This window comes from Mobula birostris, chromosome 1, assembly GCF_030028105.1.
Source record: "Mobula birostris isolate sMobBir1 chromosome 1, sMobBir1.hap1, whole genome shotgun sequence".
Classification (NCBI taxonomy): Eukaryota; Metazoa; Chordata; class Chondrichthyes; order Myliobatiformes; family Myliobatidae; genus Mobula; species Mobula birostris.
The window spans coordinates 237,610,306-237,630,653 of NC_092370.1; the positions used below are offsets into that span (position 1 = coordinate 237,610,306).

The window sequence follows — 20,348 nt, forward strand, 5'->3', positions numbered from 1 at the left end:
ACACTGCATGGATCAGTGACCCATCTCTGTGCTTTGCACGTTAATGTAATGTGAGATATTGTTCTTTCCTGCTTACCATCCTTCATCCATTGACTGCTGTTTCCAGGGTGCTTCACTGAGGAAATGAACAGTGTAATGGAATAACTAGGCAGTGGAGTGGGGTGATGGGGAAGCAGGTAGAATATAGAACAGCACAGTACAGGCCCTTCAGCCCACAATGTTGTGCCGAGCTATCTAAACCAACTCTACAAATATCCTAACCCTTCTTTCCTGCACAGCCCGTAAGCCTCCATTGTTCTTCCGTCCATCTGCCTAACTGAGGGTCTTGTAGATTTAGCTATGATATCAGTCTGTGCCAGCATCCTCAGCAGTGCATTCCAGGTACCAATCGACCTCTGTATAGAAACCTGCCTCTGACATTTCCCCTCAGATCTCTTCCACTCACCTTCAACAGATGTCCTCTGGCATTGCGCCCTCAAACACCTCTCATCCTCCTTCACTCCAAAGAGAAAGCCCCTGGCTCACTCAATCTTTCCTCATCAGACATGATTTCTACTTATGGGTTATAATTTTCCAGACAGTTCAAATCAAGACAAAAATGCTGAAAGTAAAAGACTGACCTGAAAGTCATTGGCCTTGTTGTAATGTCCATTGAGAGCTCGGTAAAGGTCAGAGTCCCTCGTCACCTTTAGGTCATTGGCATCGGTCAAGCCGTCGTTGACAGCCTGCCGAGCAAACTTCTCCATCTGGATGTAGTAAAATTCACGGAAGTTGCTGAACCATTTGATAAGTTGAGAAGTGATGCATCTGTTAAACTGGTAGTGGAAAAAAGATATAAAAACTGTTAGTTATTAAATTTGGGTCGGCTGTGCAGTGGAGAGCATTCTTTTTTATTAAATGTGTAGTATTGGAGTTAACGAAGCTATATCGTGAATATTATATATCTAGGAGGAGAAGATGGCGGCACAACGCAGCGTGCAGCGGCCACTCCGGTGAATGATATCTGTAATCTGTCAGGTAGGATGCCGTGCACAATACTGATTTGATGGAAACAGACGTGAGAGAACGGAGGAATACCTGGAGAAACTTCTGAAATGCCTTTTTCGCTGCTGCTGCTACTGTGTGATCCAGAATCTCCGGAGGGGAAGGCCCCAAGTCCTCGGCTTTGCTTGTTGCTCAGCGGCTGGGGCGGGGTCAAAGCGCTCGGCAGAGATGGTGCTCGGTACTCGGTGTTGGAGGGCTGGTGGAGGCTCGAAATTTTCGGATGGACTCAGAGTCAGCTGTGGTCGGGTGCTTCTAACGCATCAACAGTTGTCAATGCCTAGCGGTTTATGGCAGGGGGAGTTTCTCCTTTCTGCCGCCTGCTATCGGGGACTATCAGGAGTCGATCGGAACTTTGAGACTTTTTTTACCGTGCTCATCGTTAGCTCTTTATCGGATTACGGTATTGCTTTGCACTGCTGTAACTATATGTTATAATTATGCCGTTTTGTCAGTGTTAGTCTTTGGTTTGTCCTGTTCTTTTTGTGATATCACTCTGGAGGAACATTGTATCATTTCTTAATGCATGCATGCAATAAACGAGGACTGAATGTCCTCATAATCTAATCTAATCTAGTAAACTTTCCAATAATCTTGATTATTTCTTTTTTAGCAACACACACAAAATGCTGGAGGAACTCAGCAGGCCAGGCAGCATCTATGAAAAAAGGTACAGTTGACGTCTCGGGCTGAAACGTCGGCTGTACTTTTTTCCATAGATGCTGCCAGGCCTGCTGAGTTCCTCCAGCATTTCGTGTGTGTTGCTGGGATTTCCAGCATCTACAGATTTTCTCTTGTTTGCTATTTCTTATCTTGATTGGTCAGGAGATGAAAGGATATGGGGAGGAGGCAGGAGGTTGAGCCTGACAGGGAAATGGATCAGCCCTGAAGAAATGGCAGAGCAGACTCAATGGGCCAAATGGCCTAATTCTGCTCCCATATCTTATGGTTTTATATTGAAGGGCAGGGAAGTATTGAGGAAACAGTTCAGCACTAATCTTCTTGAACAGCAAAGCAGGCTCAAGGGTTTTGAGTTTCAAGTTCAAGTTAATTGTCATCAACCATGTACATGTATACAGCCAAACGAAACAACACTCCTCCGGATCAAGGTGCACAAAACAATAAGTATAATTCACACAGAACACAGAAAGCAATATTATCACAAATAACTTAACATTCATTAAGGTTGTCATAGCCTGATGGGGTGGGGGCAGTGCAGTGCGGTTACGCTCCCACTACCTATTAAATGCTCTCAATAGCGAGCGTCTTAAATAGCCTGTCAACAAGCCCAGCTTGATGGGAGAAGGGCAAAGGCAGGTTACTGTCCCCTTAAAACCAGTTGCTTTGGGAATATGGAGCTAGTCAGACATAGTTGTCAGCTCATCTAGGAGAAGAGAAACTTCGATTTGAAACCTCCGCTGCCTTGCAGCTATACGCACTCACAGGCAAGGCTTTGGGATTAAACCTCAAGGTAATATCCTGAGCTAGAGTCCCTAAAGCAGTCCTACATGAAGTTCAATGCTGACCAGCAATTCCTGTGACGTGCTGGCTCCAAGCTGCATTGGTCTCTACCGTTCCTTTGGGTTCATCAGCTGCGTGCAGAGGTGGAGCTTGTTACATGGGCAACAGTTTGCTCTCCATATCATACAGCCCAGGCTTGCTTATCACATAGACAGCTGGGACTCAACATCCACAGTTGAGCCTGATCAATGGGGAGCCATAACCATAACAAATAATAAAGTGTATTTACAACACAAGTTAAAAAGTAAACAGCATATCATTATTGTCGCTTCGTACATGATGGCAGGGAATTCGATAGTCTCATGGCCTTGGGGAAGAAGCTGTTTCCCATCCTAACAGTCTTTTTACTAATGCTATGCTACCTCCTGCCTGATGGTTGAAAGAGTCACTGCTCCTGCTTCTTTTGTGTATAGATATCTGATCTCTTTATTGTTGGTTGTATCAGGGCTTTCTGTAGCGCTTGTGGATAACGCCCTGATGCAAGTTGCATGTGATTTATCTCTTAGATATGGGTATGTTGATACTTTTTCGTATGCAACGTTCTTGGAAATATTACATGTAGTCAGTGTATTACCCTCGTCCAAGTTTCTGGGAATAAATGAATTTTTTGATAAGGATCTTAGCCTGAGTCTGAGCTAAGCCAGGTAAGTACTTTTATTGGGGTGGTTTAAACTTCATTGAGCTAACATCATCAATAGATACATTTGCATAATATCTAGCCTTGTTCCTGCGTTGCTCTAAAACAACTCCAACTCTGATGACAAGTATTTGGCCGGTTTAGGTTCTATGGATGGGCCACACATTAATTGTTTTCTCTTCTCTGGAAAGGAAGCCATAGGTGTAACTCTCCACCGAGATTGGGCAGTTTTGTTGACAATCAGATTGCTAGCTTTCTCCAAGATGTTGTTGCCCTGATGATCATCCATTACTTCTCACCACCCTGTCCCAACAGGGTCATAAGGATGAAACCATTCCTGTGAATTTTAAAAGAGTATCTCAAGGATGTCATTGTCTTTAGAGCTCAATTTGCTTTGAATCAGGTGGACCTTATGAAAATGTACTTTAACAAAATGATATTTTGTCTGTAACAAAATGGAACCTACATTGTACCAGAATGCTTTGCTAAAAGTGTTTATGCAACATTATGCCAACAAAACCTGAGTCCTTGACAAACTGCAAACGAGCAGATGCATTACTGGAAGTAACAAAATGTCATCTTGTTACTACAAGTAAAGTACATTTTCATAAGGTCCATCTGATTAAGTAGATGTACTGAATGCACCCTGCCCTTGAACTGAGGTGCAGTAACTAACACTTGTGTATAAAGGAGTGACTATGCTGTTGTTTTTAAACTATTACTGGCTCTTGTGCGGTACTAATCTTCCCTTGCTGCAAGTAAAATAAACACGCTTATGATTGATCCACTCTGAGTTAATTGTTGTTTGCTGTAAGATGTAGCAAAAAGATGCTTGACAACCTGCATATTTTTAAACACTTACCCTGGCTGCAGCTCAGAATTACAGCATGGGTTAAATCTGGTGCCAGAGACTTGTCCTGTTATATGTGAATCTATTGTGCAACACAGACTTGTGCAAGTTTCCCAGTTCTCAGGCCCACTAAGCCATTAATCTTAGAGCGGTTACAGTGGTGCCATTGAAACAAACAGCTGCGAGCAGAAGGACTAGAAGATATTTTAATTTGAATCAAGGCAGTAAGTTTTTTTTACTTCAGTGAATGATTTTAGGAACACAAGAGAGATTCTGCAGATGCTGCAAATCTACAGCAACACATGCAAAGTACTGGAGGAACATGGCAGGACAGGCAGCATCTATGGATGGGAATTTAAGTGTAAACATTTCAGGCTGAGACTCGAGCCCTGATGAAGAGTCTTGGCCCAAAATGCCAACTCTTTATTCCTTTCCATAGATGCTGCCTGGCCTGCTGAGTTCCTCCAGCATTTTTTATGTGTTACTCTGGAAGTTTTTAGTGCTTTGTAAATCATACTTTTATTTATGAGTTTATTGGGTCTTTATGAAGTTTTGTGAATATTCCAGTGTGAGTCCATTGTATATGTTATATCGTGTGTGTTGTCCTGAAGGTTTTCACTTTACCTGCAGCTCACTGTAGTTATGTACATGATGAAAAACCCAAGTTGACTTGTCTTATGCCAGTATCTCAGGGATGAAGAGAAGAAGGAATCCATTCTGAAACCCTCCATCAAACTTTAACTTATAACAAAGCTGCAAGTCAAAGTGTGCCTTGCTGCACTGGGCTGCTTCGATTACTTACAGCCACCTCAGCAGCCAAAGCCAGGGCTACGTTAGCAGAGTCCAAGGTCAAGCGTCTGACAAGCTCAGGTCAACAGAAGATCTGCCTCACTGTTTCAATGCGATGTGAAACGTGAATGATTGCATGATTCTAGTTCCCTTGTCCAGGTCTAATTGGCAACCTCATAAGCTAAGTCTGCTTTGTGGTTTAATTTTATCGTAAACTAAGTTTGCCTCAGAATACAGTACTACAAGTCTGTATCAATATTACTGCTACAAAAATAAATTCTTTCACATTTTAAAAATATACATATCGCACCAGAGTGTACACAGTGACCCACTGCCCTATACTGCTTCTTATTAGATGTGGGTATTACAGCCACTTACCAGTACTGGACAACGGCGTGCGGTGGCTACACAGCACAGGATGAGTGAGTGTTGTGGTCTGTGGTTGTCACGGACACATGCTCATGTGAAATAAATAGTTGGTGCACTGCGAGTGTCTGAGGGCTTCAGAATCAAACAGCACAAAACCGTCTTGTTCCGTTAGCTCCGCAGTCAGGGTGGATTCCAGAGCACTCTTCGCTTTTCTGCATGCTTTCCCTACATTTACCCTTCAGTGTAAATTGATCTTGAGTCATTTTCAAAAGAGAAAGTGTTTAAACAATAGAACGCTTGCCTCTTTTCCCCAGGGATTTGGACATATGCAAGGTGCCTTGTAAAAATAACCATGGAATCAAAGGCTCAGAGAGTGAACATGTTTCCAACTGATGGTAGGCATCACTGACAGTCTTACTTGAGAGAAACCATTAGTTGCTTGGAACACTGAGCTCCTTCGCCCCACCAGGCCCATCACTGAAACACTCTAACAGCTTGCACTCATGCTTTTCTGGGTTATCTCACAGGGTTCTAGGTTTGGATCCTCCTCTGAGCAGTCAGCCACAAAAACCTGGCCTGATGCTCCAGCACTGAGGGATGCCGCAGAGTTGGAGATGCTGTCGTTTAGTAGTGATGACCATGCTTTTACGTAGGTGAATGCACGGTGAGGAAATAGAAGGACACATAGAGAAGGCGAACCAGTATAGTGAGAGGAGGCTCGGGTGAAGCATGAATATTGGTTTCTTATTTTCACATATACCTAGATACAGTAAAAAGCTTTTTGTTTATGTGCCATTCAGACAGAGCATTCCATATGTATGTACATCAAGGTAATAAAAAGGAAAAACAACATGCAACAGTTACTGAGAAAGCATGGTGCAAGGCCCACATTGAGGTAGACGGGGAGATCAAAAGCTCATCTTTTGGTGTTTACGAGATGATTTCAACACTAACAACTAAAATAACCATAAGACGTAAGAGTAGAATTACCCATTCGGCCTATCGTGTCTGCTCCATTATTCTGTCATGGCTGACTTATTATCCCTCTGAACCCCATTCTCCTGCCTTCTCCCCCTTTGACCTTTGACACCCTGATTAATCAAGAACCTTTCAACGCCTGCTTTAAATATACTCAGTGACATGTCCTCCGCCTTAAAATAATCATGTGGTGCTGTAGCATTTGGCCACAGTGTTTTCCATCTTTACAACAGTTCTAAAGTACATCAGTATCTGATAAGTGCTTTGGGACAAAGCAAAGTTCCAAAAGACACTGTAGGTATGAAAGCCTTTTTATTCTAACAAGACTTCAGTTGGGATGCTAATAGAGCAGAAAAAGACTTCTACTACAGCTTTGGCTACTCCAGAACACCCCCAGATGCTTAAATCGAAGAAAATATGTTTTGAATTTAAAAAAAAGCATGCTGAAAAAACTCAACATTTCAAGCAGCATCTGTGGGAAAGGAAAACAGTCAACATTTCAGATCTACAACCTTTCATCAGAACTGGGGTAAAAGAGAAGTGCAATTTAGTTACAGTAGAGAGGAGGTGGGAGTGGAATATGTAGAATTAGTGTGATAGGATGAGTCAAAATAGCTTAATGACAGTGGTTATTAGCACATTAAGCCTCCGGTCTGTGTAATGGTGGGACCTGGCAAGCAGGAAGGTGAAACTTGCAGGATAAAGAAAGAAAAACTGAACTGACATAAGACCATGAGATATTGCAGCAGAATTAGGGCATTTGACCCATCACATCTTCTCCAACACTCCATCATGGCTGATCCACTTTTCCTCTCAGCCCTAATTTCCTGCCTTCTCCATGTATCCTTTCATGCCCTGACAGCCTCTGCCTTAAATATATATAAAGACTTGGCCTCCACAGCTGCATCACAGATTCCACAGATTGACCACTCTCTGGCAAAACAATTCCCTCCTTATCTCCATTCTAAAAGGACACCCTCTTGTTCTGGGTTATGTCCACTGGTCTTAGACTCTCCCACCATAGAAAACATCCTCTCCAAATCCACTCTATCAAGGCCTCTCACCATTTGATAGGTTTCAATGAAGTCACCCCTCATTCTTCTGAACTCCAATGAATACAGGCCCACAGCCATCAAACGCTCTTCATATGACAAGCCATTCAATCTTGGAATCGTTTTCATGAACCTCTTTTGAACCCTCTCAAGTTTCAGCACATCCTTTCTAAGATAAGGGGCCGAAAACTGCACACAATACTTCAAGTGAGGCCTCATCAATGCTTTCTAAAGTCTCCATATTACATCCTTGCTTTTATATTCTAGTCCTCTTGAAATGAATGCTAACATTGCATTTGCCTTCCTCACCACAGACTCAATCTGCAAGTTAACTTTTAGGGAATCCTGCACAAGAATTCCCAAGTTCTTTTGCACCTCAGTTTTTATTTTGTATTTTCTCTCAATTTAGAAAATAGTTAACCGTTTCATTTCTTCTACCAAAGTGCATTACCATACACTTCCCAACACTGTATTCCATCTGCTATTTCTTTGCCCATTCTCCTAATCTGTCTAACTCCTTCTGTAGTCTCTGTACTTCCTCAAAAACTACATTCCCTCTACCTATCTTCATATAGCCTGCAAACTTTGCAACAAAGCCATCAATTCCATCATCCAAACCATTGACATATAATGTAAAAAGAATCAGTCCCAACACAGACCCCTGTAGAAGACTACTAGTCACCAACAGCCAGCCAGAAAAGGCTCCCTTTATTCCCACTCTTTGCCTCCTGCCTATCAGCCACTGCTTTATGCATGCTAGAATCTTTCCTGTAATACCATGCGCTCACAGCATGTTAAGCAGCCTCACGTGTGACACCTTGTCAAAGGACTTCTAAAAATCCAAGTATACAACATCAGCCAATTCTCCTTTGTGTATCCTGTGTGTTATTTCTTCAAAGAATTCCAACAGATTTGTCAAGCAAGACTTTCCCTTGAGGAAACCATGGTGGCTACGGCCTATTTTATCATGTGCCTCCAAGAACTCTGAGTCTTGAAAGATCATTACTAATGCCTCCACGATCTCTTCAGCCACGTCTTTTCGAACTCTGATCTGTACACAACCGTGTCCAGGTGACTTATCTACCTTCAGACTTTTTAGTTTCCCAAGAACTTCTCTCTAGTTCATTGTTTCCCATTAATACCTCTCCAGCATCATTTTCCAGTGGTCCAGTCGTCCAATATCCACTGTCACCTCTCTTTTACACTTTGTGTTTCTGAAGAAACTTTTGGTATCCTCATTAATATTATTGGCTAGCTTACTTTCATATTCCATCTTTTCATTCTTAATGACTTTTTATTTGCCTTCTGTTGGTTTTTAAAAGCTTCCCAATCCTCTGACTTCCTGCTAATTTTTGCACTGCAATATGCCCTTCTTTGACTTTATGTTGGCTTCAACTTCTCTTGCTAACCACGATTGTGTTGCCTTTCCTTTCAAATACTTCTTCCTCGTTGGGATGTATATATCCAGTACCTTCCGAATTGATTCCAGAAATTCCAGCCACTGCTGCACTGCCGTCATCCCTGCCAGTGTTCTTTTCAAATGAATTCTGGCCAGCTCCTTTCTCAAGCCTCGTAATTCCCTTTACTCCACTGTAATACTAACGCATCTGACCTTAGCTTCTCCTTCTCAGATTTCAGGGTGAGTTCGATCATATTATGATCACACTCCCCTCAGGGTTCTTTTACCTTAAGCTGGCTAACCAATTCTGGTTCATTGACATGTTGAAAAAGAAGCAGAAAATGGAAAATACTGGAACCTCTCAGCAAGTCAGGCTGTATTCATTGGAAGCGAAATGCTTAATATTTCAGATGAGGGGCTTTTTATCAGACTGGGAAAGTTAAATTGGTAAATTGGTTTATTATTGTCACATATACTAAGATACAGTGAAAAACTTGTCTTGGATGCCATCCATATACATCAATTCATTAACATAGTACAAGGTAGAACAAAAAGGGTGCTACACTAGTGTAGTGGTGAGTGTGAACTTTTTACATCTGGGAGCGTTCTGGAGTTTGGAGTTCAGTGAGAGGGGTACGTCCTCCCCATGGAAAGCATTTGTTTTTCCTGAGTGCACTAGTCTCCAACCAAAGTCCAAAGATGTACCAGGTAGGTTAATTGGTCATTGTAAATTCTTCATGATGATGTTATGGTTAATCAGGTTTGTCAGGGGTGCTGGAGCGCTGTTGCTCGAAGGGCCTACTCCGCGCTGTATCAATGAATCAATCAAAAAATATCTAATGCCCTGGTTAAGATTTCTACTGCTATGCTGTGAGGTATTTTATTTTAACAGTTTTCTGTAAAAGCAGTGTATCCTGCTGGAAAGAGTGTTTTGGCTTCGGCTAAAGATAAGGAGCCATGTTGTCCAACTTCAGAATGTTGTGTCAGCCAGTTGTAACTTTCAGCCCAGTGGATGATTCAGCAGAGCTGTACGGGATCAGCTTTCTGAAGGTCAGTAGTCTGGTTTTGGGCTCTTTTGGCTGGAGCCGCAGAGCGGGGTACAAGAGAAGGTGCTGCAGAAGGCTGTTGGAATGAGACTCCCCCTTGCAAGAAGTGCTTTGTGCAGATGAACAGCTCCAAGGTGGGAGGGCCAATACTCGTGAGCTAGCCTGTGTGTTTGAGATGGTCCTTGAGGGATATTCAGAATGTGGCGGATGCTTTTACACAGACCGTGGGTCCAGCACGTGAGTAAAGTGATATGCCCCCAACTAATCCAGAAATGAGCTCCAACGTTCATGTGCACATTGGACTGCTTTAACTGTAATGGGCCCTTTTATTTTTTCTTTTATTTTTCTGTAACTGTTCATTAAAGTTGAAAATTTGGTAATTATACCTCCTTTCTAATTTTATACTAGTGTACGATCTGTCATTTCTGGGGTATCAATAACTGCATATGGGCAGTATTTACACACATTTGCTATGACCTATGCTCTTTGTTTGGAACATCATAACTTTCCTGTTTGGTTGAACCCCAAATCATACCAACCCTAGACATGTATTGTTTATGAAAGGTGGTCTGCTCACTGCTGAGTCACGTGGCTGTTAGCAGAGTTGGCTAATGAGCTGAGTTTGTATACAAGCCTGGGGAGAAGCTTGTACATAGATAGATAAATAAATAAATAATGCAGAGTAAAGTGTGACAGTTATAGAGAAAGTGCAGGGCAGTGAGACAGTAAGGTGTAAAGTAACAATGAGGTACAGAGCCTGACTTATTATACTAGGGAATCATTCAATAGTCTCATTACTGCAGGATGGAAGTTGCCTTTGAGCCTGGTGGTGTGTGCTTTCAGGCTTTTGTATCTTTGGCTCGATGAGAGAAGGGAGAAGAGAGGATGTCCAGGATGGATGGGGTCTTCGATTATGTTGTCTGCTTTACCAAGGCAGTGAGAAATGCAGAGTCAGTGTAGGGGTGGCTGGCTTCCATGATGTGCTGAGCTGTGTCCACAACTTTCTACAGTTTCTTGTAGTCATGGGCAAAGTAGTTGCCATATTAAACCTTCAAAGTATTAGTGAAATGGATGAAATCAAGTGGAAGTGTTCAGATGCGTTTTTTATGTGAAGCTGTATCTTTTGTTGTAATGCAGTAACCAGGTGTGTACAACAAGCTCCCAAAAACATCAGTGTGGACATGGCTGTACTATACTGGAAGAGGGATAGGCATTGGATGGGACAATAGAGGTAAATGAAAATTGAGAAGCTGTAAAAGTTCTTAAGTCCAGAATTAAAACAGAAAACACTCAACGGGGCAGGCAGCATCTATGCAGTGAAAACCCAAGGATAACTCCCTCCTGCTCTTCAAAATATTGTTTATTTATTTATTAATATTACTTCACTTTTTTTTGTTTCTTCACATTTACTAAGTATGCTCACAAGAAAATGAATCTCAGGATTGTTTATGGTAACATATCTGCACTTTGGTAATAAATTTACTTTGAACTTTGAACATCCAGTGAAATGCATCAGGGAAGCCTGCAAGTGTTGACACATTTCTGGCATCAACATAGCATGCCCACGGCTTACTAACCCTATCTTGTATGACTTTGGATTGTGGAAGGAAACCATGAAGCGCATTGAGGGCTTCACATGCGTTTAACTCAAAGGCAAACGGGAAGAAGTTACTTTCCATCCACTGTTACCAATGAAGATGATTGATATCTCTCTTCATGTTCGGGGAAAAGGCTACTCTTCTTTAGTAACAAACGATCTGCTGGAGGAACTCAACGGGTGAAGCAGCATTTGTGAGAGGAAAGGAATGGTCAAAACCCAGCATCCGGATAAACAAAAATCCGAGGAGGGCTTAGTCCCTATCATCCACCTGAGTTATTGATCTTAGTTGCCATGCCACTAATTTAGCTGATGGATCATAAAGATAGCTTTACCTTGCAACAATGGAGTGATGTATCTGAGGGTTGGATAGAAGACTAAAAAGGAGATCTTTGAAGAAGAAAGCCCTTAGCTCTGAGTGGAGTCATTGGGACGCCGTCATGACCGCGTTTTTTTTTTAGCAGGCTTTCATATTTTTACGCGGCCGGGTTGCTAGCTCGACGCTCAACCCAGCACGGATGGAAAAGCGTGCAAGGGAGCTGGCTGGATTCGAACTCGGGAGCCTTCGCTCCGAACTCCAGCACTGATGCCACTACGCCAGCAGCCGGCAAAGGAGATCTTTAGTCTGGAAATAATGGCACAACAGTCGTACATCGATTGCTGCCATGCTGTTTCACCCCAATTAAAAAGGAATTTGTCACAGAGTCATGGAGAGATACAGCACAGAGTCAGGCGCTTCAGTCCACTGAGTCTGAAACAACCATCAACCATCAGTTACTCCTTGGGTTCCCAACCTTTTCTATGCCATCGACCAATACCATTAACCAAGAGGTCCATCGACCCCAGGTTGGGAACCCTTGACTTACACTAATCTTACATTAATTGCCTTGCTTATTTGTCCCACAGCCTCATCAGCTCCATCCTCCCCACCAGATACTACTCACTCACCTACAACCGGGGGGTGGGGCAATTTAAATTGGACCTTTAATCCATCAACCCGCACACGTTTGGGATGTGGGATGAGACTGGAGCAGCTGGAGGAATGCAAAATCTCCGCACGAGAGATTTGTGCACAACTAACTGCACAACTGTGATAAACCATCTGAACTTTGTAAACATGCACTCCTAAATTCAAGTGAAGATGGACTCTTAACATAAAACATAGAACAGTACAGCACAGGAACAGGGCACTTGGCCAATAATGTTGTGCCAAACCAGCTATAAGGAAAATCAAAATCCCCAAACACTAATCCCTTCTACCTACACCATGACAATATCCCTCCATCTTCCTTGCATCCATGTGCCTATCTAAACGTCTCTTAGAAGTCTGTAATGTATTTGCTTCTCGCACCATACCTGGCTGTGCATTCCAAGCATCCACCACTCTCTGAGTAAAAAGTTTACCACTCACATCCCACTTAAACCTACCCCGTCTCACATTCAATGCATGCCCTCTGGCATTAGACATTTCAACCCTGGGAAGCAGACACTCTATCTATGCCTCTCATAATCTTGTAAACTTCTATCTGTTCCCCCCTCAGCCTCCGATGCTCCAGAGAAAGCAACCCAAATTTGTCCAGTCCCTTGTGATAGCACATGCCCTCTAACCCAGCCAGTATCCTGGTAAATCTCTTCTGCATCCTCTCCAAAGCCTCAAAATCCTTCCTTTAGTGGGGCGACCAGAACATTATCTCCAAATGTTCCTCAAATCTTATTGTCTCACTGCACTGTAATACTTTATTCTGCATTCTGCTGTTGCTTTCCCTTGTATTGCCTCAGGGCACCGTCATAATGAAATATTCTGTATGGATGGCAGGCAAAACAAAGTTCACCACAGTACCTCGGTACATGTAACAATAATATACCAATTTGCCAATTTCCTCCTCATAAGCAGATGTCCCTTTCATGAGGTGCTAACCAGTGAATTTCACCCTGACATACCAAAGCCTTCATAAGCACAACACAGGGTCACGTCTCACCATCAGCTCAAGTCACCAGCAGAAGCAACTCACAGTTAATAATACTTATGGCGAGGGGTAAAACAACAGGTTCATATAAATAGGATATTATCGTAGAATTGGTTTCTGGATGTGAAACTGCTGAGCAGAAACGTCATTTGTTTCAGGGTGGCATGATAGTGTAGCGTTTATCTCGAGATCAATTCTGCTACTGTCTGTAAGGAGTTTGTACAAGAAAGTTTTTGTCACTTTGGCCTTCATAAATCAAAGTATTGAGTCTAGGAGATGGGTTTTATGCTGAAATTGTATAAGATGTTGACGAGGGCTGACTTGGAGTATTGTTTGCAGTTTTGGCCACCTACATACAGGAAAGATGTAAATATGGATGAAGGAGTAGAGAGAAATTTTACAAGGATGTTGCTGGTACTGGAGGACCTGAGTTATAAGGGAAAATTGAATAGGTTAGGACTTTATTCCTTGGAACGTAAAAGATTGAGGGGATATTTGATAGAGATGTACACAGTTATGAGGGGTGTAGACAGGGTGAATGCAAGCAGGCTTTTTCCACTGAGGTTGGATGGGACTACAACTAGAGGTCATGGCTTAAGGGTAAAAAGTGAAAAGTTTCAGAGGAACATGGGGGCAAACTTCGTTACTCAGAGGGTTGTGAGAGTGTGGAATGAGCTGCCAGCATAAGTGTGCATGCAAGCTTGATTTCAACATTTAAGGGAAGTTTGGATAGGTATACAGATAGTAGAGATATGGAGAGCTATGGTCCCCATGCAGGTCGATGGGAATAGGCAGTTTAAATGGTTTGGCCTGGATTAGATGGGCTGAAGAGCCTGTTTCTGTGCTGTATTTTTCTATGACCCTATGACATTCTCCCCATGACCTTGCAGGTTTCCTCCAGATACTATGATTTCCTCCCTTACTTAAAGATGTATGGATTGGTAGGGTAATTGATCACATGTTGTGCGTGCTCATTGGTCCAGAAAGGGCTGTTTTCGTGCTGTATCTCTAAATGTCTAAGTAAAATAAATAAGACACCCCTGCAATTATGTAGCACCTTTTTGAAGTGTCTCTGCTGTAACACTGCAGACAATGTGCTCACTATAAGCTCCTACAAACACCAATGTCTTGATGAGTGGGACAAGTTACAGAAGACAAGTTAACTATTTACTTACTTGACAGAAGGCAAGTTAGCTATTTACTTACTTGACAGAAGACAAGTTAACTATTTACTCACAGGACAAGACAGACACTAAACATTCAGTAAGCCTTGTGTAAACCTTCAGTAAATACCGTATGTACGTTGTGCTGCATGGTAGTGTGTCTTGCCCTTGGCCCTAGAGTAACCCCAATACCGTTAATCAGGACTGGAAAGTGGGTAGAAGTGGGGGTGGGGGAAGGAGTACATGCTGGTGAAACCAGGTGAGGGGAAAAGGTTGGGAATGGGGAAGGGGGTCATAAAGTGAAAAACTAAGAGATAATGGTTGGAAGAGGTAGAAGGCTTAAAAAAGAGGGAATCTGATAGGAGAGGAAAATGGACAACGGGAGAAAGGGCAACAAAGGGAGATGACAGATAGGAGAGGAGAAGGAATATGAAGAGAGGAGAAGGGTTTGGGGGGAGCAGGAGTAGGGGAATGGGAAAAGAGATAAGGGGGAGTGGGATATTACCGGAAGTTAGAGAAATCAATGTTCATGCCATCTGGTTGGAGGCTACCCAGACAGAATCTGAAGTGTTACTTCTCCACCCTGGAAGTGGCAGGAGAGGAAACCATGGCGTGTCGTGTCAGAATGGAATAGGAGTAGAATTAAAGTGAGTGGCCATGGGGAAAGCTGGAGCGACGGTACTTGGCAAAACGATCCTTCGATCTACTTTAGGTCTCACCGATGTACAGGAGCAGAGGAGTAAAGGGAGGAACAGCACACTGTGATCCGGTGCAGCCCCACCATTTTCAGAAGCGTTGTCACCCTGTCTGCAGTTGAGCTGGATCATCTCTCACATGGGATTAAACAGTGGCTGAGGAGTCCAAATACAACCTTTCACTTCAAAGAAACCATTGCCTTTGTGGGTGAGTGAGCAAAGTGACTTTCTATCCTGGGGGATCCTCCGAGGAGATTAAGGGATAAATTAGAGCTCGACTCCCTAGCCACCCTTTGATTTGACTCCACACTCAGCTGTCAGCTCCTCTCGTGAGGACGATACTTTTTAAAACTTGACCAAAGTCCATTCTACCGTGCTGTTCCCAAAGGTAAACTTCAACTGAAACTTAGTGAATAGTACTCTTGAATCTCAGACACAATGTTTTAGGTTCAAACTCCATTCTAGAGACCTAGTCTGACACTCCAATGCTGCACTGAGGAGCCAGCATATGAATGAGATGTTAAACTAAGGCCACAGGTTCGATGACACCATTTCAAGGAAAGGAAAAGTAATGTGAAGTAAATTTATTATCAAAGTTTATGTCACCCAAATACTACCTTAAGATACATTTTCTTGCGGGCATTCAGGGTAGAACAAAAAAAGTACAATGGAAACATTGAAAAACTACACAAAGACTAATAAAATGAGCAATGTGCAAAAGACAAACTGCAAATACGAAAAGAAAGAAAATAACAATAAATATATAAATAATACTGAGAACATGAGTTGCCGACTTTGAAAGTGAATCTGTAAGTTGTGGAATCAGTTCAGCATTGAGGTGAGTGGAGTTACCCATGATGGTTCAGGAGCCTGATGGTTGAAGGATAATAACTGTTCCTGAACCTGGTTGATGGGACCAAAGACTCCTGTACCTACTTGCCGGTGGCAGCAGCAAGAAGAGAGCATGGCCAGGATGGTATGGCAGTGCACCCTGTAAATGTGCTCAGTGAGGGCAATTATAACCCCCTCACCGCCCCCCCTCCCCCCCCCCCCCGTCGTGGTCAACACTGATCTCTTAGCCAATATTACTGAAGTAAATTATACACTTATTGCATGTTACCCATTTTGAGAACTTTCTAGAAACATAGAAAGCCTACAGCACAAGACAGGCCCTTTGGCCCACAATGCTGTGTGGAACACGTACTTACTTTAGAAGTTACTTAAGGTTACCCATAGCTCTCTATTTTTTGGAGCCCCATGTACCTATCCAAGAGTCTCTTAAAAGACCCTATCTTAACTGTTTCCACCACTATTGCCAGCAGCCCATTCCATGCACTCACCACTTTCTGTGTAAAAAAACTTACCCCTGACATCTCCTCTTACCAACTTCCAAGCACCTTAAAACTGTGCCCTCTCGTGTTAGCTATTTCAACCCTGGGAAAAAAGCCTCTGGCCATCCACATGATCAATACCTCTCATCATCTTATACACTTCTATCGGGTCACCTCTCATCCTCCGTCGGTCCAAGGAGAAAAGGCCGAGTTTGCTCAACCTATCCTCATAAGGCATGCTCTTCAGTCCAGGAAACATCCTGGTAAACCTCCTCTGCACCCCTTCTATAGTTTCCACATCCTTCCTGTAGTGAGGCGACCAGAACTGAGCACAGTACTCCAAGTGGGGTCTGACCAGGGTCCTATATAGCTGCAACATTACCTTTCGGCTCTTAAACTCAATCCCACGATTGATGAAGGCCAATGCACCATATGCCTTCTTAACCACAGAGTCAACCTGCACAGCAGCTTTGAGCGTCCAATGGACTCCAAGATCCCTCTGCTCCTCCACCCTGCCAAGAGTCTTGCCATTAATACTATATTCTGCCATCATATTTGACTTCCCAAAATGAATGACCTCATACTTATCTGGGTTGAACTCCATCTGCCACTTCTCAGCCCAGTTTTGCATCCTATCAATATCCCACTGCAAACTCCTACAGCCCTCCACACTATCCACAACACCCCCAACCTTTGTGTCATCAGCAAATTTACTAACCCATCCCTCCACTTCTTCATCCAGGTCATTTATAAAAATCACGAAGAGTAGGGGGTCCCAGAACAGATCCCTGAGGCACTCCACTGGTCACCAACCTCCATGCAGAATATGATCCATCTACAACCACTCTTTACCTTACGTGGGCAAGCCAATTCTGGATCCACAAAGCAAGGTCCCCTTGGATTGAGAATACCTACAATAAGCCTTGCATGGGGTAATTTATCAAATGCCTTGCTGAAATCCATATACACTACACCTACTGCTCTACCTTCATCAATGTGTTTAGTCACATCCTCAAAAAATTCAATCAGGCTCGTAAAGCATGACCTGCATTTCACAAAGCCATGCTGATTATTCCTAATCATCTTATGCCTCTCCAAATGTTCATAAATCCTGCCTCTCAGGATCTTTTCCATCAACTTACCAACCACTGAAGTAAGACATACTGGTCTATAATTTCCTGAGCTATCCCTACTCCCTTTCTTGAATAAGGGAACATCTGCAAACCTCCAATCCTCTAAACCTCTCCCGTCCCCATTGATGATGCAAAGATCACTGCCAGAGGCTCAGCAATCTCCTCCCTTGCCTCTCACAGTAGCCTGGGGTACATCTTGTCCAGTCCCAGTGACCTATCCAACTTGATGCTTTCCAAAAGCTCCAGCACATCCTCTTTCTTAATGACTATATACTGAAGCTTTTCAGTCCACTGCAAGTCATCCCTACAATTGCCTAGATCCTTTTCCATAGTGAATACTGAAGCAAAGTATTCATTAAGTATCTCTGCTATCTCCTCCAGTTCCATACACACTTTTCCACTGTCACACTTGATTGGTTTTATTCTCTCACATCTTATCCTCTTGCTCTTCACATACTTGTAGAATGCCTTGGGGTTTTCTTTAATCCTGCTTGCCAAGGCCTTCTCATGGCTCCTTCTGGCTCTCCTAATTTCACTGTTAAGCTCCTTCCTGCTAGCCTTATAGATCTCTATCATCACGTAGTTTTTTGAAGCTTTCGCAAGCTTTTCTTTTCTTCTTGACTAGATTTTCAACAGGCTTTGTACACCACGGTTCCTGTATCCTACTATCCTTCCACTGTCTCATTGGAACGTACCTGTGCAGAACACCACGCAAATATTCCCTGAACATTTGCCACATTTCTGCCATACAATTCCCTGAGAACATCTGTTCCCAATTTAAGCTTCCAAGTTCCTGCCTGATAGCTTCATATTTCCCCTTACTCCAATTAAACGCTTTCCTAACTTGTCTGTTCCTATCCCTTTCCAATGCTATGGTAAAGGAGATAGAATTGTGATCACTATCTCCAAAATGCTCCCCCACTGAAAGATCTGACACCTGACCAGGTTCATTTCCCAATACCAGATCAAGTACAGCCTCTCCTCTTGTAGGCTTTTTTACATATTGTGTCAAGAAACCCTCCTGAACACACCTAACAAACTCCAACCCATCTAAACCCCTTGTTCTAGGGAAATGCCAATCAACACTCATAGCTGCTTCGCAGGTTGACCCTGTACTTAAGAAGGCATATGGTGCATTGGCCTTTATCAACTGTGGGATTGAATTTAAGAGCCAAGAGGTAATGTTGCAGCTATATAGGACCCTGGTCAGAACCCACTTGGAGTACTGTGCTCAATTCTGGTCGCCTCACTACAGGAAGGATGTGGAAACCTTAGAAAGGATGCAGAGGAGATTCACAAGGATGTTGCCTGGACTGAGGAGCATGTATTATGAAAATAGGTTGAGTAAACTTGGCCTTTTCTCCTTGGAGCGACGGAGGATGAGAGGTGACCTGATAGAGGTGTACAAGATAATGAGAGGCATTGATCATGTGGATAGTCAGAGGCTTTTTCCCGGGGCTGGAATGGCTAGCACGAGAGGGTATAGTTTTAAGGTGCTTCGAAGTAGGTACAGAGGAGATGCCAGGGGTAAGTTTTTTTACGCAGAGAGTGGTGAGTGTGTGGAATGAGCTGCCGGCGGCGGTGGTGGAGGTGGAAACAATAGGGTCTTTTAAGAGACTCCTGGATAGGTACATGGAGCTTAGAAAAATAGAGGGCTATGGGTAAGCCTAGGTAGTTCTAAGGTAAGGACATGTTCAGCACAGCTTTGTGGGCCGAAGAGCCTGTATTGTGCTGTAGGTTTTCTATGTTTCTATGATATTTGGGAAATTAAAATCTCCCACCACGATAACCCTGTTATTATTACACCTTTCCAGAATCTGACTCACTATCTGTTCCTCGATGTCTCTGTTACTATTGAGTGATCTATAAAAAAACCCCCGGTAGAGTTATTGATCCCTTCCTATTCCTAACTTCCACACACAGAGACTCCGTAGACAATCAGTCCATGACTTCCTCCTTCTCTGCAGTTGTGCCACTATCTCTGATCAGCAGTGCCACATCCCCACCTCTTTTACCTCCCTCCGTGTCCTTTCTGAAACATCTAAAGCCTGACACTTGAAGTAACCATTCCTGTCCCTGAGCCATCCAAGTCTCTGTAATGGCCACAACATTATAGTTCCAAGTATTGATTCACGCTCTAAACTCATCTGTTTTGTTCATGATACTCCTTGCATTAAAATAGACACATCTCAAACCATCGGTCTGAGTGCATCCCTTCTCTATCACCTGCCTATCCTCCCTCTCGCACTGTCTCCAAGCTTTCTCTATATGTGAGCCAACTGCCTCTTCCTCCGTCTGTTCAGTTTGGTTCCCACCCCCCAGCAATTCTAATCTGAACTCTCCCCAATAGCCTTAGCAAACCTCCCTGCCAGGATATTGGTCCCCCTCAGATTCAAGTGCAACCCGTCCTTTTTGTCCCGGTCACGCCTGCCCCAGAAGAGGTCCCATTGAATCCCTGTTCCCTGCTCCAATCCCTCAGTCACATATTTATCCTCTACCTCACTCTATTCCTATACTCACTGCCGTGTGGCACAGGCAGTAATCCCAGGATTACTACCTTTGAAGTCCTGCTTCTCAATTTCCTTCCTAATTCCCTGTTTGCAGGACCTCCTCCCTTTTCCTACCTATGTCGTTGGTACCAACATGTACCACGACCTCTGGCTGTTCACCTGCCCACTTCAGGATATCATGGATGTAATCAGAACATCCTGGACCCTGGCACCTGGGAGGCAAACTACCATCTACGTTTCTTTCCTGCGTCCACAGAATCACCTGTCTGA

General features: G+C 43.3%; 1 protein-coding gene across 1 annotated transcript in view; it reads right to left on the reverse strand.

The window, feature by feature from the left end:
- Positions 1 to 20,348, reverse strand: part of LOC140194057 (prospero homeobox protein 1-like) — a 52,767-nt gene that overhangs the window by 13,219 nt on the left and 19,200 nt on the right. Inside the window, exon 4 of the mRNA XM_072251437.1 lies at positions 621 to 815. Coding sequence (XP_072107538.1) covers positions 621 to 815 — 195 coding nt within the window. The remainder of the gene's footprint in view (positions 1 to 620; positions 816 to 20,348) is intronic.